At 39.9% G+C, this 25,521-nt stretch overlaps 2 protein-coding genes across 3 annotated transcripts; one reads left to right on the forward strand and one right to left on the reverse strand.

Annotated features, from left to right (window-relative positions):
• Positions 1-420: 420 nt before the first annotated feature.
• LOC137259283 (histone PARylation factor 1-like) lies at positions 421-12,905 on the reverse strand. Of its 2 annotated transcripts, XM_067796918.1 has the most exons (8): positions 12,139-12,905; positions 11,346-11,534; positions 9,182-9,353; positions 8,294-8,440; positions 7,600-7,798; positions 3,356-3,454; positions 1,213-1,454; positions 421-816 (listed from the first exon to the last, which is right to left on the reverse strand). In XM_067796918.1, the coding sequence occupies exons 2-8, from the start codon at positions 11,532-11,534 to the stop codon at positions 512-514; spliced, it is 1,353 nt and encodes a 450-aa protein (XP_067653019.1). In that variant the 5' UTR covers positions 12,139-12,905; the 3' UTR covers positions 421-511. The 2 variants fall into 2 exon arrangements, with proteins under 2 accessions (XP_067653019.1, XP_067653018.1); XM_067796917.1 differs by lacking the exon at positions 12,139-12,905 and having other exon boundaries at positions 11,346-11,587.
• Positions 12,906-16,301: 3,396 nt separating this feature from the next.
• Positions 16,302-25,347, forward strand: LOC137259954 (uncharacterized). Its single transcript, XM_067797614.1, has 3 exons — positions 16,302-16,564; positions 21,025-21,403; positions 22,063-25,347. Exons 1-3 carry the CDS (start codon positions 16,412-16,414, stop codon positions 22,896-22,898), a joined length of 1,368 nt encoding a protein of 455 aa, XP_067653715.1. The 5' UTR covers positions 16,302-16,411; the 3' UTR covers positions 22,899-25,347.
• Positions 25,348-25,521: the final 174 nt, after the last annotated feature.

The following is a 25,521-nucleotide window of genomic DNA, read 5'->3' on the forward strand; positions in this document are numbered from 1 at the left end:
ACATGTAGCTACCATTTCTGACTTATCTGTGCCGCTATTGTCAACAACTATTTCTATTGATGGATGAGTGTGTAAAGGCACTTTCATCTGGGTCTCAGTATTGCAAGATTTCTTCTTGGAACTTCCACCAAACCAACAATGCCTTTCCACGAAAACATCATTTTTTTTTGTTAATGAACCAAATGGAGACTGTGTACCACACCATGGCATATCCTTATCAGATGTAGATGTTTTGGGTTATGCATATATTAATGAGTGACATGACTCTATTAGATCAAATATAACCAAGCAGAAGACTGGACCCTGATGTTGACAGGGCCCAGTCCAAACCACCATTCACCCACTTGATGTGAAGAGAAAGAGTCATGATCCTGCACAGAAAGCCTGTTCTTCATTTCCAAAGAGAAGCCAAAACCTGACTGTTGCTAAAAATTTATCATACAAATTTACATTGGCTGATAACTGTTCACCACCGATCATTCATAACCCTTGACATTCACTAGGACAAAATCTAGTCCAGTTCACTGAGGTCAGCAGTGTGTCGCCGATGCCGCAAGTGAGTAGATATGATCTTGGCATAGGGTTTTCGTCGCAGCAACTGGTATGCCAGGGGAAGGAGATGGAGGATGGTGGAGTGGAAGACCTTGCCGCCATAGCTGAACAGGTCCATCCCAAGTTCAAGACCCTCGCCATAGTCACACTCGTCATTGGCAAACTGCACCAACGTGATCAGCTCTTGTAGCGGGTCAAAGAACTGGTTCCGTTCCTTCTCCGTACGAGCATCCACAATTTTCTTCAGGATCTTTTTCAGGTCACCTAGGGATGAAAAAAAACTTTGTCATACAACCCAGTGAAGATGTAAACAATCTGCTATTAAAAACTTTGACTACTGAGCATCCATGACTGTTCTTCATAACAATATACCACTATTACCAGGTGAAATTTGAACAAATGGGTTTGTAATAAAAACCAACAATAGCAATTTGGAAATATGATCCTAAGTCAAATAAAATTTTGAGTTTTTAATGTTCAACTGGCAAGGTGAAATTATGAGGATTCACAATCTTAATTTCACTTTATTTGATTTACTTTTTTGATTAAAGTGAAATTCATCGGTATGCTTTCAGTGCAAATAGACTATAGAAAAAATAAAATGAAAGTAGGCGTGTGGTCACAGAGTAACAGTTGTAAGTAAAATGCCATATTGCTCACTTGGGGTTTCTGGCACAGGTCTATATCCGATCTCATTCTCATCAACTGGAACAACGATGCCTGCACCGTGGAAGCTGTTGCAGACCACCTTCTTCTGTCGTGTCTTCATTGCCTTAGTGCGCATGTCTAGAGAGAGTCCTAGCAGCCCTGCCTGTTCCTGCAATCTCTGACACACGCCCTCGAGCCACTTCCTGTCCCCGCCACCCACGTCCTTCCCCTTCAGCTTCTCCTTCACATAGGAGCTGTACAGAACACACAAGTGAGGCAGTGTTTAGAACTCCCCAAATTCAAAGCAAGTCAGCTGGACTGGAAACTTTAAACAAATTACGGGTCTGGATACAAACCTGCCTTTCCAGTTTTCAACAATAAAAATAAAATAAAATATAAAATCAGGTTTCTGAATACTCCACTGCTTGTAGGCGTCACAATGCAGTACATAGCACTAACAGATAAACCTAGATGTACTTGGAATTCTGAAGTGAGCTTTCCGCCATAATGGATAGCGATCACAAAATGGTCATAAGACACCTATTGCATCATGTATATTTCACACACAGCTGCTACTAATGCACCACTGAATTCCTCGTACATGCTTAATCAAATAACAAATCTTATTACCCATATGGGAAGGAGGAAATAACAAATGTTATTACCCATATGGGAAGGGGGAAATAACAAATGTTATTACCCATATGCAAAGGAGGAAATAATTAATGTAACATGAAAAAATTCATCTGTCATTTTCGTAACTCATTTGTACTTGTCTAAGAATTTGTCACCAAAACCAAGTGTCGAGATGAAGTCAAACGACAAACATTGGTTGTGCAAACGAGCGGATACTTTGACCATTAGCCTCCCCTACCATCTCTTATCTCATACAGGGGCGGTGGGGTAGTCTAGTGGTTAAGGCGTTCGCTCGTCATGCCGAGGACCCGGGTTCGATTCCCCACATGGGTACAATGTGTGAAGCCCATTTTCTGGTGTCCCCCGCCGTGATATTGCGGGAATATTGCTAAAAGCGGCGTAAAACTAAACCCACTCACTCACTCACTCACTTATCTCATACAACTAATTGTACCAAAAAGTCTTTAGAAAGTTGATCCTAGAATTATCATTTTAAATTGTATCACAGATTTTACTTCACAGATATTACAAGTATGAGAGTCATAAAGTATTTCTTGCAGGAAGAAAAGTCAATTAATTACATCGGGGAGCATGTATCAAGGATACTGGACAACTCTAGATGTTTCATGCCAGGAAATTCACCCAAACTCATCAGTTTTGCCAAAATAATGAAGTAAATTAGAATTTATTACACAATTTCTTTTCAGAAATGCTAGCATGACCATAACATGTAACATGTGCCAGCATGCCCGATGCTACCTGAGACGCTGCTGGCATGACATATAACAAGTGTTAGTGTGACATGTAACAGGTGCCAGCTTTACATATCCCAGATGCTACATGACATTGACAAGGTGCTAGCATGACATATAACCAGAGTTAGCATGACACATCACAAGTGTTAGCATGACATGTAACAGGTGCCACCATGACATATCACAGGTACCAGCATGACATACATATCACAAGGAAGAGGCAAAATCTTGTATGATCATAGGTTCATCAGATCCATGATCGAAATAAACACATCATAGCCTTAAATGGGATTAATCCATGTCTTCTGAGGATGATAGTTCCTTTTTTACGACATTTCAAACCTGTCATTTCATGACTAGCCCGCTACTGGATGCTGCTTTACAATCCTGGTTAAATCCAGTAAGAACTGATTGATGAGTATTAGATGAGCCAGCGCAGTGAACATGTTTATGACAAGCAGGCAGGGCAGGTAATCTGGACGAATACCCTTGCTTGATACAGGTAGACTGGCGATTAAGCACATGCAATACATGCAGACCGTGGCATAAAATCAATACCGATACTGTTTAACACGTCTCATAGAGCGATTTAGTTCAGCAAGACACCATCACAACATGATTCACACAAGGAAATTGACGACAATCTGTTTCCCTCATTTCAAATGGAATGTTTTGGGTGGTGTTCCAAAATATGCAAATTGGGGTCAATTGTCAGGTCGTGGCTCATCTACTACTTGTCAGGCAGTATGCCATTATCAACGTACCTGACAACAGCGAACAAGTTGTCTCCCCTTGGTGAGAGCACGCAGCTTATCTTGGCAGCATTTGAAGCCAGGAAGACCGGCATCTCCTGAGGATCGTCCCTGCAAACATCCATATACGTCAACATGGGCCAGTAGGAATATCATGGTTAACACTGAATAAAGTAAGAATTTTAAAAATAAAAACAGTCAGTAAGTTTTATTTCAAGCAAGTTCTGTTGGCTTTACCCAGCAATATTTCCCATAGTTAATAGAATATATTATTCTGGAATTATAGGAGCATTTATCTGTGTTAGGGTCATATTTTCAGTGTTAATTATTTCTGTAAATACGGTATCGTTTTTAAATAGTTTGGTCAAAGTTGTTTTTAACTGGAATGGTATTTGTCTCCAGCTTGATTACCCCTAGCTGGACCTTGGCTCTGTTGTGTCACTGTGGGATAACAGGGTGTTCTTTTGTTCTCATATCAGGGGTCAAGCTATTCTTCTATCAGTATAAAGTTGTATGTTTTCTTCTTTACTAACACCAGCACATTTTAGTTAGTCTACCACATACAGTCACACAAGAAGCACCCTCATATACGACAGAGTTAGTGATGCTTGTACGGATGTCAGATTTCTGCTCTCCTTTTTCTCTACAACCTCTCTGTTACACAACTTCTTTGTTTAAGGTTAGTAAACTTGATTATAAACATTTTATGTAGGATGTAATATTTGCTAAACATAGTTATATTATAAATATCATTCTTGTGTACGTTATTATATTATTGTGTGATGTGAAGATATGAATGTGTTTTATGAATAGTATAAGTCAAACAATGTGTGTTTACAGACATGATTTTCATGTTTATTGCATCAAGATTATTATTGTTACAAGTTTACTAGTAAAAATTGAAATATTTTATGAGTCACAAAAGTATGTGTGCCTACACAGCAGCCATCTTTGTCGGCCATGTTTTATACCTGTTGCTGGTAAATGTAATATGTATACCACTGGGGATGTCATATCATTTTATAACCGAAATATATATAACTGTATATATTTCTATGAATATCACAGTACATATAATGTTGTGCTGTAGGGTATATGTATATTATATAGGTTTGTTTTATTGAGTTGGTTACTTAGTGGTGTTATGTTATTCATAGATGGATCATGCTGTCAGGATTATTTAAGGTAGACAACATACCATAACCTAAGTGCCATATATTTGGTATATATTTTTTATTACTCGCCCGTTGAAGATACTGCAGTGTAATATTTTTACTATAATATTGCACTAGTGTAATACCGCTTGACGTATGACATCAAAATGGTTCAAAGTTGTGACGTCACAATGCTAATGCCAATGTCGCAATTTTACTAGACCTTGCTTGACTCGCGGAAAGCTGAGAGTCCTCACACTGCAGGGAATTTCGCGTCAGTTTCTGTCAATTTATGTTGGCAAGTAATAAACGGAATACTAAACTTGCTTCCGTGAAATATCATTTTTATTAAACTTGTTAAAGATTTCGTATCAAACTCGCTTTCGCTCGTTTGATACCAAATCATTAACTCATTTAATAAAAATGGTATTACACGGAAGGTCATTTAGTATTCTCTATATCCTTCTAATGTGTTTATATTTCATATTATTAGTGCTGCTAATGTGTGGAAATGTATGTATTTTCTGTTATGATTATAACTGTAATACTTTGAGACTGCAATTAATCAATATGCTTTTGTGAACTGCATGTGTTTTTTAACAATGTCTACCTGGCCAGGTAATTTGTATTAGTATATCGTGATTGTGTAATCTAATATATTAGTACATATGTGGTATGATTGTTTTAGTGATTATATTTATTATCATGTTACAGGGTGGAAATGGAAACCAAAACCTATATAGTGAGGATGTGACATGAAGAAAAGAGTGTGAGGAGCCACACCACCGAGGTCAGCTGATACATTCACTTACTGTGTAAGTGTCATATCATAGCAGAACTCTACTGTCACATTTTGTGATATATTGCTATTGTGGTCGAGTACTCTCGTACTGACTTGATATGTCAACTACCACTGATTTTGGAACAGAGCTGGAGCTATTACTCTCATTCAACATGGACTTTACACAGAAACAAATTGCCACCATTTTGGAAGCGTTTTGGAGAAACCCAAGGTGAACTCTCCGGAGGATTTCCAGACTTGGCTTCAGAATGTTATGACTATTAAGAGTGAATTGTCACCAGTTGAGGAACAGACATCTGGCTCTTCCCCATCAGGAACCTTTGGCTAGTAGCGTTATGGATTCCTTTATTCAGTGGTGACAGAACAGGAAAGGATACTCCATATAATGTCTGGAGATACCAATGGACATTTTAAGGAGCAGGCCATCAAGGAATTTTTGAAGGGAGAAGTTACTAAGATCGCTATCAACATGAGGCCTTGAATAAGTCTTACATCACTACTCAGCAAGTTCAGTATTGTCATTGCAGTTGTTGAGAGGAGGGAATCAAGGATAGCTCAGTTTTATAGTGCTAGGCAGAATGATGATGAGGATATTCCACAATGGGCTTGTCGTTTAGAAGAACTTCTATCCCATGCCCTGAAGGATAAGCCTACTACCTTTCAGGACTCAGATGAAATGCTCAGTAGTATGCTTTGGACAGTGCTGAAGACATCTCTCAAGAATATCTCAGGATACAAGTGTGATGCTGTCGACAACTTTGATTATGTGCTAGAACTTAGTAGACGCTCTCTGTGAGAATGACCAACTGAGCACAGTCATATCTGCCAAGCCACAGACACAGGGAACAGTGAAGAGTGTCACCACACAGGAGCCAGAGCCTGAATGGAAGAAAGAAATGAAGGATATGAAGGCGATGATCAACAAGTTCACCACGGAAGTGGCTGGAATGAAGGCAAGTGCTACACAGCAAGAAGTCCCTCATCCGTCATCAGTTCAGAGGTCAGTATAATAAACATGGCAACTGGACCAGACCACATACCAGAGATCAACATCAAGCCAGCAATGATTTCTATGGACCTCAGCAGAAAGAAGGATGAGTCGAAAAGAAGAGAATCCCTGATGGACTTTTGGATAACGCAAATGAAGTGGACATCACTATCGAGGGAGTAAGAACAAATGCACATTCAGACAAAGGAGCCACAGTATCCATAATATTTCAGTCCTTCTATAATTCAAACCTTAGACATGTACCACTGAAGTCACCACACACAGCTGCACCAGCAGAGAGGCCAACACCTAAGCCAAAGCTAGGACTAGGCACTCCCCAAGGGGTAACTCAGCAATGGAGCCAAAGTCCGAGGAAGGGGAACCCCCAACAGATGACCCCGAACCACCACCCACACCTGGACGAATGCCGATCTCTTGACGAAGGTCGGATGTCACATCCGAGATGAGAGAGCGAACAGAGGATATCTGCTGCTGCAAGACAGATCACAAATCATTAATAGTTAATGGTGCGGGAACAGGGGGGAATGTCGAAGAAGGTTGAAACTAAGGTCAAGGTCATCCACATTGGCTGTTGTCTGCGTAATCCCCAAATGTAGGCTGTCACCAAATTTGAAAACATTGGGTGCAACAGTTAATATAGAGATATCGCGTTAACAAGAGTTTGAAAAGTGATCAAAGTGACCTTGAAAATAAGGTCAAGGTCACTCAAATTGACAGATGTCTGTGTAATTCCCCAATGATGGCTGTCACCAAATTTGAAGATAATGGGTCCAACTGTTAATGAGATCTCGCGTTAACAAGAATCAGAACATACGTACAGACGCTGTACATAGTGCACGGTTCTGCATTGTGGAGGGGGACAACAAGTAGCAGTTGAGAAATACCATTGTCCAAGTTGAGTGGAATACTGTGGCCCTTCAAGTAAATATCCATATTAAATATTCAATGTGGTGCAGTAGTGCTAAATCACTGAAATGTTTTGATATGTGTATTTGGATGATGAAATAACAATAAAATTGCTACCAGCTAATGCCTGTGTTTTATTTCCTAGCATATTCTAAGGACAACTTTCATTGTACTTCTTCAGTTACCATTTGCAATGCTTAGATCTGCAAACAAAAATCATCGCTGAACTCCAACTGATTTGTAACTTGAGCTCTACAGACAAGACCACATATCATGGATATACATCAGAACAAAACTCTATATCATTCCAATTGTACGGAAAGTTGGAAGAATGTCCTCGTGGTAAAATTCTCATCTGCGTTTTTCACCTAATTTTGAGTCTAACCTGAAGTAGCCAATGTGGAACTGTGAGTCATCGTCTCCCTTGATGACAGTGAGGAACTCAGGAGGGTCATAGTAGTATCGCCAGTGTCTCAGGTAGTTGGGCTTCTTCCCCCTCGAGTTGTGAATGACTCCTTCATGTTTCCCAGCCAGTATGTCAAATGGACCGACCAGCTGGAACCCTAGCACCCTCTTGAACACATCTGTCAAAGAACACGTTTCACGGTAAATAGCTTTAAACAACACACCAGTAAGTAACTATGGATTATTTTGCGGATCTGTACCTAGAAATGCTTCCTAATGTAGACACCTTGTTCTTTCCTTTCTTTTCTGTTTTTTATTGCTGCAATCAGCAATATTCCTTGCTTTATCATTGTATATAATCAAATCTGGACCATACAACATGCTCCACTGCTCAACATCACAAGCATCCATTTATGCAACTGGGATACAATGACGTGTCGACCAAGTCAGTGAGCCTGAAACGAGACTATGTGGCATCTTACAGTATCTTCTTACATGTCAAGGGTTGGAGGGTTGGCAGCAATATACCCTTGTGGCTGAAGCATTGGTTCATCCCACCAAAGACCCGGGTTCGATTCCCCACGTGTACCAATCATGAAGCCCACTACTGGTGTCCCCAACCATGGTTTTGCTAGAATATTGTTAAAAGCGGTGTAAATCTCTCACTCACTCACCTGTTGGAGCTGCTGAGTCTTCCGTCTTGCAGAACTCCCAGAAATCATAGAAGTCCTGTGGCATCTCCACCAGGTACTTGTGTTTGATGTACTGCTTCACATCCGTGGGCGAGGCATCCGCATCTTCATCTTCTTCACTGTCACTCCCTGGGGGAAACAAATCATCCATCATCTCTCAGTTAGCTTATGAAGTTTCACAATCTTCCTGAGTTAGGGACAGTGCGATAGCCGAGTGGTGAAAGTGTTAGTTCATCACGCCAAAGATGTGGGTTCGATTCCCCACAGGTATACAATTTTAATACAATATGTGAAGCCCACTTTTGATGTCCTCTGTTGTGATATTTCTTAAATACTGCTAAAAGTGGCGTAAAAACCAATCATCAAGGGCTTTGCAAATAATGATTGAAGTAAGACTGACATTCCCCAGATTTATAAAACACTTGAGATGAATCCTAATCATCATTTTCACATGACCAAGATTACTGTTCCCTTTCATAGTTTTAAGAAGTAAATGGATGAAACGACGAATAATATATTTGTTGCACTCAGATTGTGAAATCAGTCATTTCCTGAAATAATTAGTAATTTCAGTCTACCTTAATAAAATTAAATAAAAAGGAGTCCAGAGATTTTCTAGCAGTAATATTGACATATCTTCAAGGGCTGTATAGTATATATTACTGTGTATCAGTGAAAATTGAAACCTGGGAGAAACCAGCCGAAAATATAACAGCAAACTGAAAACTATGAACTCTCACCAGCTATTTATCAATGCAAAAAGTACTAAAAATGAATACAATAAGTTATGGCCTGTAGACAAAAACATTTCTCACTGGCTATATTGGTCAACAGAATTTTCAATGATCTCTTATGTTATACTGGTCCTACCATCATCTTCATCTTCTTTAATTTCTTCATCTTGTTTGATTTCTTCATCTTCTTTGCGTGAGTCTGTTTTTCTAGGAGCCGCCTGGCTAGTGCTGTCTGGGTCGACATCAGACTTTGCTGGTGTGTCTGGACTTGTTGTGCCCTGGGCAACTTTCACCTTCTTTGGCCTGTCCTGAATTAAAAATTCAAACAAAATATATTCAAATAATCACAGCAGTATTTGAAATGGGCTGGACACAAGTATATTAGCATGATCATAACTTTACACCCCATAGAATCTGTCACATGACATACTACACTGGTTATACAAACGACCTTGACCTTAGATGGAATGTGACTGCCAAAAACCTGATCGCTTCAAAATTTTAGAGGTGGCATATACAATTATGAGTATAAACAGAGGTTAGAAACTGCTGCTAATTTATTTGTTCGTGGCAATAAAAATATATAATAATAACATAATCTTTCCGCATTCCACATGTTGTTTAACAAAACCTCAAATTCGATAATTTTTATTCACATATTATTTTGCATCACATTCTGTGAAGTTGAATATATGCTTTTAAAGATAAACAAAATAAAAATATCTTAAGACAATAAATTTCTGACATATCATTTTGAAAGGGTGTATAAAGCTGTAAAACCAAATACAAAGTTTACATGAGTCTTACAGTATCTGTATGTATGTATCCTTTCAAAACACAGTGTAACGAATAGGACCTGTATACAGAAATATACCCTAAACAAAGTCAAAGCAGAACTGTGCCCATACCCTAAACGAGGGACAAGTCCATATTCCCAAACCAAAACCGAATCTCTATTGGCTAGCCACCAGTTATTGCTGTGTACCAGTTATCGCCAACACCTGGCTGTAGTGCTTGCGCAGACAGTTTTACTTGTACTTATGTAGTACTTCACACATTGACACATCCGTAAAACGACTGGTTACAATGGTTAAAATAACTGTGAGTATTTGATGTTGTACACGTTACAAATATGAATCCCTTGGAAGACGAGACCCTAACATGTTGGGGGTATGTCACGTGACCATTAGTATGTTGACATAAAATTTCATAAACGATGAGAATTGAATGAAAATCATCCATGCTGTGTTGTGAATCTATGACTGGACAATTCAGTCCATAAAAAGTGCACATTTTAATTTGTCTGAACATACCCATAATGCCAGCATTCAGTCACTTAACTTTGAATTGACCCAAATTTTCATCTCCGTTTTACGGACTTGACAGATACCATAAAGACAATACTGACAAAATACAACTGTCTATTTTCACCTTTATCTTTTCGTTTTTCCCCAAGAAAACAAACATTGTGAAAATTGCAAACTACTACTCGAAATTTCAACTTTCGTAAGTTCAACCCGGCAGTGACATCTCCATATTCCCCATACGCTTATATCAGCATCTGTTAACATTCACAGTGAGAGCAATTTTGTTCTTATAAATTTCCTTTTTTTTTAAACAAATTCCAATTATGAAATTTCTTCAATATTTCAAGGTTTGAAACACAATCATTTTACTACCAAGTTTATGTCAAATTAGATGAATAACATAAAAATTCAGAAATGGCGAAATTGGACTTGTTACTTGTTGGGAAAGCAAAGTATACCCTACCGCACACCCTTTTGATCGTGTTTTGGAGAAACACGATCGGCAACTGCTAACAAACAGAAAACATCGGTGAATAGCTGATCTATCATCACGACAAATTTTATTTCATTCTGATAAGAAAGAATGGAGCAAATCGTTTAAAACTGCTTAAAAATGGCGACAGTAAGTAGTTGTTCCCGTTCAATTGATTATATATCAGTTAGGAGATAAACATCATGTGTTGGCCAATTTCCGGGTGCTATTGAGTACTTGAAGCACGGGAATGCTTTTGGAACTGACGGCATCTGCTTCTGTACACTTAATCCTATAAGTATACATCTACCATGTCTATAGTGCTCTTACTGGCACATCACCCGTCAAGGTTTCTTGGGTCGAGGGAAAGTGCAGGTATGTGCACACCCCAAAATGTTTCTATGAGGATCATTTCGCCCGTGGCCCGTTACCTTTGAGCTTCATGATTTATGAAAACAACGCCACCCCACCCACCCTACCCCACCTCCAAAATGAATGGTGGTGAGATGATTACAACCCACCCCGCCTCCAGTCGGACAATCGGCTGTATCTTCGTCGTCGCCTGCTTTCCTTTTGGGATGGCTGTAGGCTTTAATGTGGTCAGCATTCCTCCTATAGCATTTGGCTCCATATTTACACTCTGGCTTCAACTTCGCCTGCCTTGTTGCCATTTTCGCGGTTTCGCAATCAAACACAGGAAGTATCTGCATCTGCACCGAACAAGCCCTCACGTCAGCCATACACCGAATCAGATTCGCCGAATCAGGGTGGCTAAACGTGGAATCTGCTGTAAGGTCCCAGGTATGCGAACGAGATTTGATTTTGAGGTGTAGGGGGATTGGTTGGTTCTTACAAATTAGATACTTTCAGCTGAAACAACACTTATCAAAACACAGGAGTGTAAATGAAAAACAGACATAAGTTTTAGAACTAAACATTGCTTTTATTTACGTTTTGAGGCTATGTCGGGTACTGGGTTTAGAAATATATTTTCCTTAAATGTCCAAATGTGTAACACTGGTCCAATTGTGAACCATGCAGTTTGAAATCGATTTATCATTCACATTAAAGTACAGGATAAATTATGTCCGATATCTGACAGTTCTTAAATTGTGTCAGAACTTTTAGGAATTGCTTTAAAATCAAAATGTAAAAAGAAACATCCGCAAAAGGCGTATTCTAGTATTGCAAATAAGTACTTGAGTACTTAGTGATCACTATTTCCCTCGCCGTTTGAGCTCCACGAGCCTGACGTCGGATCAGTTGATCCCATACTTACGTCACTGATCACTGACAACTCAACTCGGTACATACCAGAACCCAATATCCAGTCGTGTCCTGCGAGTTGTGGACGCCTCATCTCTAGTTCATACACAAACGATGTTTTATGTCAAGTAGATTACAACTGTATGATCAGAAGAACCAATAAGATGGACAGAAAAAATCCATCCACGGACACGAATCGTCCTTCCATGAAAGTGACTGGATCAGGAAAATGACTTCCTACCTACAACTCTTCTGCTACTAGGGCAGTAGGGTGGCATAGTGAATAAAGCGTTCAGTCGCCACGTCGAAGATTCGGGTGGGATTCCCCTCATGGATACAATGTGTGAAGCCCATTTCTGATCTCCTCCGCCATGATATTGCGGAAGTATTGGTAGAAGTGAAAACTCACTCACCCTTGCGCTACTGTGCGGCACGCGCAAACTATCGGAAGCCTAAAGACAAACGTCCTTGCAGAGAATGTTTGATGTAAGAAATATTCTTTGTATCCAATTTACATGTTTTGTGTAATGGCAACTATATATTAAATGAATGTGATCTGCTGCCAATTGTGGGCAGATTTAGAACCTGTTAAGATACAGCCATACACTGTCTAAATCAGACGCATCGCGCTCCAGAATATTTCATGTTATAACAGAATACAGTTCAAGTGCTACAGATGAGAAAAGATCCACAGCTTTTGCAAGAATCACTTCTTCACCATTCACCAAAGTCTCTAACTCTTTGTCTGTCAGATTACTGGTTTAAATTGATGCTTCGCGTATCAAGACGTAGACAATGACTGACGACAACCTATCAGCCTGGTTCCTGAGGTCTGCTGCGCTAACGCTTTGGCAGTCTCAGGGTGTTTGCGCAGCAGACCCCGGGAACCAGACTGATAATCTATGCGTAGATAGCCAAATGATTTGCTTGTGTTCACTGTTTCCTTAACACATCGATGATCAAATAAAGGCAATGTTTATTTCCCTACCAACGGGGAAAATATGCAGGATGCTTTAACGAACTTTTCAATCCAAACATAAACCTAAATGACATTATCAGAAACAAATGTAGCCAGAGCTAGTGGGGAATATATATACCACTGGTTGTACTGGGAACAAACGAATATTGACACATAATGAGTGACGGTGGCAAATTATTACCTTCGCCATATGAGCCTGAAATACATATAAAAATTAACGTCTACATCATTTTCCTTGATTAAGCCACTTACCTTTCTGAATAAGCTACGCCCGTTTTCTGAACCGCCCACATTTTCTCCGTATTTACGGTGTGAGTTGAGAACAGTGATTTATGCAACACAAAACTGATGGGATGATGGCATAGAACATTGTGGGAGCGTTATGATGTGGGTGGGGGTAAAAATTGTGCCTGGTAATGTTAGACCCTGAAGCTATTCTGAAGATATCTCGCGGCCTTCAGAGTTCTTATGATCTTGACACTCTCATTTCCCCAGTATTACATGTATACTGAACACGTGTTACAGTTTAATAGTATCTTTCACTTATTAAACGTTTGAATGTGCAGTTGCATTCACCACAAAATGTTTATAAGGAGAGTATACGGATCTGACATTTTATATCTAAAATGAGCTTCTATAATTTGAGAAGAAGACTCCAGTGTACTTGGAAGGACGATATACCGTATTTCTTCTTATAAGCGCCTGGACTTCCAGGTTCGGCGCTTATTGGAGACCTGCTGGCGCTTATTGCGCTTACTGTGTGTAATAAGTTGCTAGTGAGAGTTACGTCAAAGTTAGCGACGGGGAACTGTAAACAAATGTGTCAATACATGATTTACTTGAATATAAGCTTTAACATTTACTCAGTCAGAAAAATAATTCCTATCTGCTTCTGGCTTCTTGGACTAATTGACGCTGAAATTCAGTTTACAACTCCCCGTACCTGTGACGTCCACTAACAATTTTCGTAAGACATTATATTTTATTTGAAGGGTCCGTTCCGCAATAAATCTATTTTTTATCAAGTTGGAATACATTTATAAAAAAAACGTACCAGGCGCTTATTAGATATATGCGGCGATTATTAAGAAGAATACGGTATTAGGGATGGTACACACTGCCCGAGAGAGTCCGATGTTACATACCTGAAAAGTTCATAGATTAACTAGATTCCGTGAAACGAATATGATGTGCATAATGCATGTTGCCCCCAGCAACATGTTGACATGACGTTAACATTATGATGATAAATACCCAAGTGTTGAGATCCTCTTCAATGTCTCTTGAAGAAGAATACAAGAAACATTTTGCATATGCAAGACTCGACGTCGCAGTATAGAGCATATGTAAAGCAGATTTTTGCATAAAACATCACTAAGTAGGCACGATTCTAACATTTTTACATTTCCTTTTCAACATTACCCCTGTCTCTGTATGGCCTCAGTTTATAAGAAGCAGGACAACGAGGCCCTGTATTCTGAGACTGTAACTGTCACTCAACTGTCATTTGGACGTGTATGCTGTATACTGTAGGCTTTTTATAGCCAGCCTTCAGCGGACTTTGCTCTATATACCACAGGTCACAATTAAGTTCAGAGTTTTTTAAGTTAAATGATATATTTTCTCTTGTTAATCATTATTTGTATCTTGAGAGAATGTCCGAAATCCCAAAATATTGCACAGTTCTAACGTTATTACAAGCATGGTGGTGTTGAATTAACTTCGTTTCCGTACCCTTAGTTCCTGGATTCGCATTTCGGAACACTTGCACAAACCCGTGTTTTATTCCCATGGTTGACGTAATGTCAGATTGCCCGCCCTCAGTGTTCAGTTACATTTTAAATATAATGTAAATACATCTTATAATGGTAATCAAGGCGGCCATGAGTGAGTGAGTGACTTTAGTTTCATGCGGCTTTTAGCAACATTCCAGCAATATCACGGCAGGGGACACCTAAAATGGACTTCACAATTTGTACCCCTCTGTACCCGGTTCGCGACGAACGGATGCTTTAACCACAAGGCTACCCCGCCAGTATGTGGCGATGAAGAAATGGCTTTCTCTGCCCGTCGGTCGATCTTCCAATGTTGACTTTCTGGAAAACACACTGGCAATCATGGGGACTGGCCGCCATCTTGTTGATGCCAACCATCCAACATTGAGGCTAGTTTGTAATTCGCATTCCAGTTGGTCCGTTAGACAACCCTATCGTAGCCAATTAAATTGGCGAATGAAAATTAAGGACAGGTTATCTGAGATCGCGATAGCCAGTGGTGTGGTTCCAGTCGGTGACGTAGAACGTGGGTGACACATAACGCTTCCTTCCACTATCAAACTCTTTGGGGTAAAAGCACTTTCATTGCACGCTTTTCAACTTTACACGACTCAGCAGAATTAAAGTCACTTGAGAAATAGGACGAAACACATATGACGTGGTCATATAAGCTCCTCCCACTCATGTATATTTATGATTTCTGTAAACGGAAACAAGCTCAGAACTCACAGATTATTTTTAAAAAATCGACACCCATAGATACACTTGAAAGCTATTGTTAACAGAAACATGACGAAATCTCATCAAACTACACTGCAGTAGCCTTGCTCTCCACACCTAACTGAACCTGAGAATGTGCCCAGTTTGTGACCATGTGGAGGATGAAATTCACTTCCAGTTCTATCATGACTTAAGAGTGAAGTTTTTAACTTCATTTGATATTTCCGATTTTCAAACCGACGTCCAACTTTCAAATGCTTTTATGCCACCAGGACAATATATTTTATCTATTTTAGCAAATTCTGTTTATGAAATGTTTCAAAGAAGACATCTTTTTCACCTGAGGTCACCGGTATATGGTTTTATAAAAATCTTACTAAGATGTAGTTTGATTCTTATGTATAGACAACAGTGCCCCATAAGCCTGTTAAGGCTGGATGTATGTAACACTTCATGTGTGTATGTATGTTATATGTTGTTTACATGTCTGTCTGTCTGTCTGTCTGTCCTAATTAACACAAGCCATCGACCGATACGGGACAGCTAACATCATCTGGTCGTTAGCCCTTGCATTGTTTACACAGTTGGACCAGTCTGAACCAAAAGCGGTGGACGGCGGCGAGAAGGACAGGAATATATCAAAAAGTTGACGTTTACTTCAAAAAGGACACGAAGCCTTGTGTTTATTAATGCTAGGCAAGGTGACAGGAATTCTCATTAAAGCCACCAAAGCCATCATCAACAACTCCGAACGTCACCCGGACCACAACAAAATTACTGCGCCGCCATTGTGAAATTTTGAAATTGACCGGGCTGAAATCGGCTGTGTTGATTCCATTGCTGCGGAATGTTGTTTCTAGTTTCTCTTGTGGCGTTGATTCATGTCGTTGTCCCCCACGGGAGGATAATAGATCCCCCGGGGCGGTCCACCATGTGGAGATACGGGTTCAACACCCCCCAAAACTATGACGACAATGCTCTTTTCTGCGGCGGCCGAGCGGTAAGTGGAATCGCTAACAGACATCGGTCTTCCTGACAATTATGGAAAATACATTTCCAATTATGGAAAATAAATTACACAAATATAATAATGATAATACACATCTGAATGAAAGCTTGATATTATCTTGATTGTCTAGTTTAAATGTATATTTGGCTATAGCAATGCTGACTGCGGCGTAAAACAATGTTCATTCACTGGGACTACGGGGCGCTGATGCCGCGTGTTTTGGTATGAGCGGACTACATTCAAAGACTGGAAATGTGGCTATTTCATACGGGGACATGGGCGTGTGACAGACTTTGTGGTACAGATATATGTCGTGTACAAAGAGCTTGAAATGATGGCACGCAATTATGATAAATGTATTTATAAGTAAAGAACAGCTTCTGCAAAATAAATGCATTAGAAAGTTTATCCAAAAGGGATATCTTTAAAGAACATTTGTCTTTTCCTAGTTTCAAAAAGGGAGATTTACGGAGATAACACCTTTTGAAAGGATTAATTCTAGCATGCATCTTGTCCGAAGTTGGATATTCCCAGTAATAGTTTGGAACAAGTGTATACCTTAAGTTATGACACTGAAGTCAAGTTTAAACAACACTCGGAATCAATGTTTGGAACAATACAGAATGCATATGATCTTTCTGATCTAGTAATATTCCACCCCTCCCCATGTCCGATTCAGTGAATAAATCACGATTTTACAAACATTAAGAACATAAACTGTATCACATTTTCGAGTATATTTCGAAAACTAAACTGATTCTGTAGAAACCTTCGAGACAGGCTCTAAATCTGCACTTCAGCATTGTTGCTTGTCACACATTGCACTGTCCTTGTCACACATTGCACTGTCCTTGTCACATTGCACTGTCCATGTCACACATTGCACTGTCCTTGTCATACACTAAACTATCCTTGTCACTGCAATGTCCTTTTCACACACACTTTCCTTGTCACATAATGCATTGATCTTGTCACACGTACTGTCCTTGTCACATACTGCACCGCCCTTGTCACTGACTGTATTGTCCACACATTACACCTCAGCATTGTTGCTTAATATCAGTGCACTTTTCCTTAAACTGAGAAATAAATATAACACTGTTTCCTTCACCTCGTTGAGGCCAAACTTCACCAATAATGATTTAACATTTAAAGACAAACAAGACTTTCAACTTTTCGAAATAAAAAATTATAGGAGTCTTTCAAAATGAAATTATCGACTTTCGACAGTTCCCTTAATCCAAACTTTATTGTTTTGGCCTACCTAGAATACCACTAGCTAACAACATTAGAGAATCTCTGTATACCGATGACACCAGTTTACAAAATGCACCATGAATACCTCCAGTATCAGACGATGAGTGAAATAACCAAAATCCCATAAGAAGAGGATGAACTTTAGTATCGGAAATATCACACTTGACACTTGTTTATGGATATGCAACTTCTTTATTATTTAAGCACGACGTTTCTGAGCTAATATTTGCCCCATCATCAGGTCGTACTTAAATAATAAAGAAGTCGCATATCCATAACAAGTGTCTAGTTTTACCCTACCAACTTCTAAATGCCTATCAAACATCTGATCGAAAATATCATCAGCAACGTCCTCCGGAAGAAGAGAGAATTTACCTAATTTGGACACTAACAACTGCAAAACCTTCCACGCTTATTTAGTCAGTGTTTTCTAGGTTGAAAATCAAAACCCTGACGATGACAACCGGATTCCCAAGTATTTCTCACACACCACCACTTCCATTTTGGAGCCACTTCAATGCCACGTCTAGAATTGTGGCATAGCGCCCTAATATCGCCTGTATGTAAACCAGTGGTTTACATTATGAATGATGTTCCAACAATACTATCGTAATGGTAACAGCAACACGCAGTCAACACAACAATCAGGACCATTCCACACTCATACGAAGAGCACAGGAGTGATTGGGTGGTGACAAGTTTCAAAATAAGTTTTACAAAGGACATTTTAATCAGGCCATGATCTTGCATGATTAAATAGTGTGTTATAACTTTACAAGTCGGAGAGAGTGATATATTTAGGAAAGGACTCCTAAAAATTTACTTGCCAGTCGGGCCAGTGACTCTTAGGACTGACGTTTTACTCGCCACCTTCAAGACGTCATTACAGTGTTAATTCGTAAGGGGCGGTTCATGAGGTTGCCAACGGCATTTAGGTACTCGGGTACACATGGTCTATCGTCCGTGTTTTATACTTATTACAAAGAACTGTGGGTCTAGGCAGTGTGGTCACAAGGTAAGACATGGAGGTTACGACGTTCGATAACTCGTTATGAGTAGAGTGAATGAGTTTAGTTTTATGCAGTAGACATTAAAGATGTCTTCAATTGACTACAAAAAGAGTGGATGAGTGAGTTTAGGCCGCACTCAGCAATATTCCAGCTCTATGGCGGCTGTCTGTAGATAATAGAGTCTGAACCAGACGATCGAGTGATCAACGTCATGAGCATCGATGTACGCAGTCAGTCACCGGTAGGATTGTGTACAATAGGTAGGATCCTGATACAGTGGTCGTAGGTCAGTATTCCGTTACTGTTTGTATCAACAACCGCTTACCATGAGTGAGTGAGTCAAATTTACTCCTTAGCAATATTCCAGTAATATGACGTCTGAGAACACCAGGTTTTGGCTCTCCACTTACCATATAGTCATAACTGTAGGATGCATGGTTAAGACAGAAGTTATTGAAAAGTGTATCTCACGTGAAACATTCACAGAAACTAACGTGGTGAAATACGTTGGTTTAAACCTTAATTACGGAGCCTCCACCTTCATCAAGATGATCGTCCAGAACCTGGTGAACATGGGGCAATCAATCAATCAGCACGACCACAACACAGTCAGATAGTATCTACATTGGAACGTACATTGGACCTTTTATCAAGGTCAAAGAGCATGTAAATCGTGATAATCCGTTACATTTCAAGGTGGAACCGTATGTAAATAGTAATAATCGATGTTACGATCGAACTATCTGTAAACAGCAATAATCCTTTAAATTTCACGATCAAACAATATGTAAACACTCATAATCTTTTACATTTCACGGTTGAGCAGTATGTACCTGCATGCACCAAATCGCCAGTACACACGTCCAGACTAGGACTGCAGCTATTCACCCAGATCCCGATAAGATTCTATTCGATTTTCAATATTGGACTTCGATTCCATGATTTTCGATTCGATTCTTCATAAAGTAAAAACTCCAGATTTCATTCAACTCTCTGAGTCGGCATTTTTAGCGTGAACCTCATCGTCAACATGGCGATGTCTGCCAACAATTCTCACTGGACAATTAGCGCGGCGTTCGGTTCGCCTTATTCCAGCGTTCGAAACTGCATGGATCGGTGACTGTTAGTCTCACGTTCTGGCTGCGCGGGAATAACTGAAGCAGGCATTCAAACATCGAATCGAAAATCGAAATAAAGGAGTCAGATTCGATTTTCGATAAATCGAACCGAATCGTTGCAATCCTACTCCAGACTGCGGACCTTGTGTATCCCTCTGACATGTGTAACTGCAGGCGAGATCATTTACTAATTTACGTGGCGTTTGTACGTCATGTGTGGGCGTCAGGCTATCAAGTACATAGCTGACAGAGATCATTACGTATGTTTTGTCATGATGCCAATATAGTTCAGTGGTTATCAAATGTATGATCATTTCACAGAGCGTTCAGTGGTTTACAGAATATCTGAACCTAAACATTTTCACAAAGAAAACAGAGATAGCTGGATAGTTGTAATGATATGCAGGTAAATAGGTAATACGGGGTTGTTTAGCTGTCCATAGTATTCATCTTCTTCCCTCTCAATACAAAATTCACATAAAGAGTCAATAAAAGCAGACCCATTTGATACTCTATTGGTTTTAAAATCATTTTAACATCTGAAATTTGGTACATCCCTTCTACTATTTGATGGTTGCGCATTGAGGTTGAGTCTAAATATTAAATATTTCTCAGATTGCAGGGAGACTTAAAAGTACGATGCATTGTTAAATTACATGAGGCAGAAATAGACGTTAACCAATCTTGTGCGAAAACACACACACACACACACACACACACACACACACACACACACACACACACACACACACACACACTCCACACACACACACCATCTCAATTTAAATTGAATGGATATTTCATAATACCCGCTTTTCTGCACTATCCAGCTACTAACAAATCCATAATTAAAGATAATAAAATCTCAGAAAAGATACCCAATTAATATATCCAAGGTCATCATATTTACAAAGCATTGAATAATAAAGTCTGGATGTTTGCTTGTTGGCATAATCTGACCCAGAATTTTACAACATTGATGATACCAAGTCCGTGGATTCTGGATACCTAGATAATAATCAAGTGTTTTTGTACAGTATTATAACATATCATGTTGTTGTCACAGCACCAGTGGGAGCACATGGACGGCAGGTGTGGGCTGTGCGGGGACCCCTACGACCAGCGACCTCGACCTCACGAAGCTGGAGGCAAATACGCTAACGGCATCATAACCGAGACCTATCTCCAAGGGCAGATAATCAACGTGAAGATCGAGGTGACGGCTAATCACGGTGGCGTCTTCGCTTTCCGCCTGTGCCCTTTGCTATGGTACATGGGGGAAGCCAATGAGCCGTGCTTCGAGCGCAACAAACTCCTTCTTGCTGACGGCAGTACCAAGTTTATCATCCCCCCTCCTGCTGTCGCTAAGGTGTACACCATCCCCCTTGTGCTCCCGAGGGGCGTTATTTGTACCAGGTGTGTTATACAGTGGAAGTGGACCACAGGTGAGAAACAACAACAGAAAAACTAATAAAAACACCTTGTGCTGAATCTAGCACATTACAAACTGTCTCCACTACATACAGTGACAGTTGACAACATGTCCTTAAAAAAGAGTTGCCTTGTAAACAAGACTAAAATTAGTATTGTTTGTTTCACAAGGACTTGTATGGATGAAAATCATACAGACAAATTGATAGGTCCGAAACTTTAAAAAATATGTATTCAAGAACTCCTGCCTCTTTCAGAGAATCTCTTCATTATTTATTTATTTCTTAGATTAGTTTGATTTGTGATTGGTTCGCTCAACTTCTTAGCGTAGACACCTGATATATACCCTGGATATATCGAGGATGGGATTACCGCTACCAGATGTCGTACGGAGCTATTTCTGTGGGTACCGCTATGGTAATAGTCTTTCTCACAGTCCCTGAACCACAAACGTTTCCCTAAAGCCCTGCCCTCCATGCGATGCTAAAGCCCCAAATGAAGCAAGTCTAGATTCCGTCAGACTGATTTGCCATCTGACTGGGATTCCTTTTCAGTTTATTTGGTTTTATTTGGTACTATTAAAATTACATTCAGAGACTAATCGTTAGTCTACCAGGCCTCTTATGGATTTTTTTTCTACTGGTACCGCTATAACGCCTGTTTGGTGTTCCAGCCAACTCATGGGGGTGTGACGATAACAAGGAATGCTGCATTGGTTGTGGACCCCAGGAGCAGTTCGTCAACTGTGCAGACATCGCTGTCATTCCTGCCAGGAGGGGGCAACGATTCTTACCCCCGAGACCAGTAAAGCCAGCCCCTAAACCCGTGGTTCAGAGGGACAAGAAGGTCGTTGTCTTCGGCTCTGATGGTAAACCTGTGCCCGACTCAGTTGTCACCAAACCAGTCCTCAATCAATACCAACAAATTCCACGTTCAAGACCTCCGCCGGCGAGAGTCCAACCCCTTTACAGGCCCCCTGGGCCCAGTCTACCGCATGTGTATAACTCGTACATCCCAAAGCGACCTCAACCTGAGTCGCCCCGGACTGGCTTGTCAAATCAATACATGGACCCATCATACAATTCAAGAACAGTCCCCCATGCTCAGCCTCTTTCTCAGCCTGCCTTTCCTTCAGTGTACAATGCATACATCCCCAAAGCAGAATCAGCCCAGTCGCGTCACATGGGACAACCTCACAGTTCCAGACCTGTACTGAAACCCAAAGAACCTGAACCCACCGAAAGAAAACCTCTTGCAGATTCTCCTGTCGCTGAAACCGAATACGGAAGTCCGAGGGCAACACCCGAGTCCGATGTACAGAGTACCCTTTTAAATCAGCTTGCATCGCTCATGAGTAATGGAAAACCGCCTAGGTGCCATCCTAAATTCCCGTCTCTCAACGTTGATTGCAACAGAAACTGTTCGCCAAACGGGAATCACTGCGTTGCTAGGAAACCGTCCGAGTCTCTCAACACTGCCTGCATGTTATTGTGTGCCGTCGCCGTGTGATGCCTACAGGATGGTCTAGCAGATATGTGTGTATATATGTGGCATAACGTTTGTTGCAATTATTGGACCCATTACATGAGCACATGTCCAGTGATGAGTATCAATTATTGTTTCGTGTCTATATGTCTATATTTATATGTGTTTATCTCATAAACAGCTCACCCGCAATATGAATTGGTTGCGTGGCAGAACAAGACAGAGTCCAGTATCAAATCTACTCATAAACCTGATGTTTGTCCACGGAACACATCATTGATTTATAAACAGTATATCCATCAGGATTAGCAAAGCATGTTATGATGTAATTTGCTTCTATTATAATCCTATCAACAATCCAATTGTATATCCCGTAATTTGCCCAAACGTCTCGATTCCATAAGCTATCTTCCACAGTCGAGGTGGATAAGTGGGTTAGATAGCTTCTTTACCAAGAGTATGGTTTCCAAACCCTGGTGGGACTCAGTCAAACAAAAGTACTAGAATCTGTATTCTACTGAGAAAGTGCAGTATTCAAGGAGATAGGAAACATAAAGATGACTAAGAACATTGCTTTCGTTTAAATGTGGATACACTGAAAAATATATCACCAACCAAAAATAAACAGACGAATTGAGAGTGAATGTGTTATAAACATAAATGTCTGTAAAACTGATTTCGGGCCTGTATATGATATGAGTCCAGTGAGAGAGCTATTAATACCGCGGCATACCGTTTCACCCCTGATCGTATCCCACAAGGATATGCCATAGATGTCCTGTTGGGGACATGTCAGGAGCTGTAATGGGCCACTGTCTGCGGTGTCCTCCCATTTGTGAGAACTCCCAGTTGTGAGACGCATTAATTAATGGTTCAATGCACATAAGCTTTGCTTCCCCATCCCTACAATGAAAGTGGAAACAGCCCTGTTGCTGAAGAGTACTCACGGGAGGAAGAGGTCACTGAAGATTAAACGCAGGAGACATTTTTTGTTAAAGAACATTGATTGTTTTCAATATAGAACATTAAAAGATACAGAACTAATGAAATAGAGCATCAAAATATGGAGCTGCCAGAGCGACATGGCTACTTACTGAAGATCTGCCATATAATGGTGGTCGAAATGAGCTGTCAAAGGTTAATGAATACATTTATATAAATGTGGATTATAGTTAAAAATTTATTGCAATCCGATTTTATGATTTACGGTGAATTAGGGAGATAACTCACGTGTGTATTAGTAAAAGTAAGAATTATATCAATATGGACTAAAACGTCATGTTGTAATGTCAAACTGAATACCATTTTATTATGTCATGTAGAATTTATATTCTTCAAATGCTGATAATTTTCCATTGCTATCAAGTCTCCAGTGTATCGTATCCTAAAGAATACTGTATTATATTTCGCTCAGCCTATGTGTACTTAACACTGAAACACGTAAAACGATGTACCATTCAACTTAACTTATTAGTTTAAGCAGTTAAAGGTTATCTCTTTATAACCTATACGCCTTCGATTTTCAGAATCTTTCTTTTTGTTGTTACAGTTTCCATATTACTATAGACTAACTAAATGTAACTATATTTAGAACTTCAAAACACAGGTTACCCATTGAAACAGGCCGTTGTTATGGAACTGAGAGATCTGTACTCCACACTATGTTATACTGTCCAGCGCTAAATAACATCCATTTCTTTTCCAAGATCAATATTTCTGTAAACATTCTAATATTGAAAAAAAAATGTTTATCTAACGAAATGTGATTATTCACTACTGAACTAAAAAATTCCAAAATTTATCAAAACTGGACATTTTTCAAACTTTTAATTTGTATAAATACATGTTGTATGTTCTCTGTGTCACTACATGTGACTTTAAAAAACAAAATGTCTGTTCTGTATTGTTCACAGCGTTCAGTTACATAACTAAACCCTAACTATCTAGAGTTAAAATCCTTTCTGTCAGATAGGGGAATAGAGTGTGTTTTCTTTGCTAATTAGCTACTCCATTGTGTCACAACTGGGAGTTCTCACAAATGGGAGTAAAGTCTGCACGCCTTCTCGTCGGGGTTGACAACCTGGACACGCTGTGTCTTAGCAATTCTTGTGAAAGAAGCACATTGCGACATATTAATGGCGGGTCAAACGTGATAGTTCACTTGTCATACTGCTCCATACCGGGACACTTCCGCCTCTGTGCCCATCATGGTCAAGAATCCTTGTCCTGGTATACCGGTCTGTTCTCCGTCCGCCTACTTCCTATTTCGTCTGTACTAAAACAACACTTCATGGTCTGATCACTGTTGATTACGCAATGATAAGCTAGTGTCACCCCCATGATCTATTAGGGGCTAGTTGAAGCAGTTGAAGGACAAAAGGACATTAAGACATTAATTGTCAAGCAACGACATTAGAATCTACATCGAACGTTGCCTTTCACAGAATAAAAGAAGTTGTAAATCCATAAAAAATGTAACCATTCTTACTCACTTTAACTTCTAGATTGTCCATCAAAGAAATATACTCGTGTTATCTGTTGTAACAGAATTTGCAACTACGAGTTGTCTCGTAGCTACATCAGTAATATTGTAGCCTCACACTCAAATTTACCGCCAGGAAACGATTGTTTCTTCTGCCTATTTTGC

Source organism: Haliotis asinina, chromosome 13 (genome assembly GCF_037392515.1).
Source record: "Haliotis asinina isolate JCU_RB_2024 chromosome 13, JCU_Hal_asi_v2, whole genome shotgun sequence".
Lineage (NCBI taxonomy): Eukaryota > Metazoa > Mollusca > Gastropoda > Lepetellida > Haliotidae > Haliotis > Haliotis asinina.

Coding starts and splice junctions, on each gene's coding strand:
- LOC137259283 (XM_067796917.1), bottom strand. CDS start 11,564: ATGGCTGACGTGAGGGCTTGTTCGGTGCAGATGCAGATACTTCCTGTG. Junction 8,441..9,181: donor TAAAGAAGATGAAGATGATG/GTAGGACCAGTA, acceptor TGTTTCCCCCAG/GGAGTGACAGTGAAGAAGAT. Junction 3,455..7,599: donor TTCCACATTGGCTACTTCAG/GTTAGACTCAAA, acceptor GGATGTTTGCAG/GGACGATCCTCAGGAGATGC.
- LOC137259954 (XM_067797614.1), top strand. CDS start 16,412: ATGTTGTTTCTAGTTTCTCTTGTGGCGTTGATTCATGTCGTTGTCCCC. Junction 16,565..21,024: donor TTTTCTGCGGCGGCCGAGCG/GTAAGTGGAATC, acceptor TTGTTGTCACAG/CACCAGTGGGAGCACATGGA. Junction 21,404..22,062: donor ACAGTGGAAGTGGACCACAG/GTGAGAAACAAC, acceptor TTGGTGTTCCAG/CCAACTCATGGGGGTGTGAC.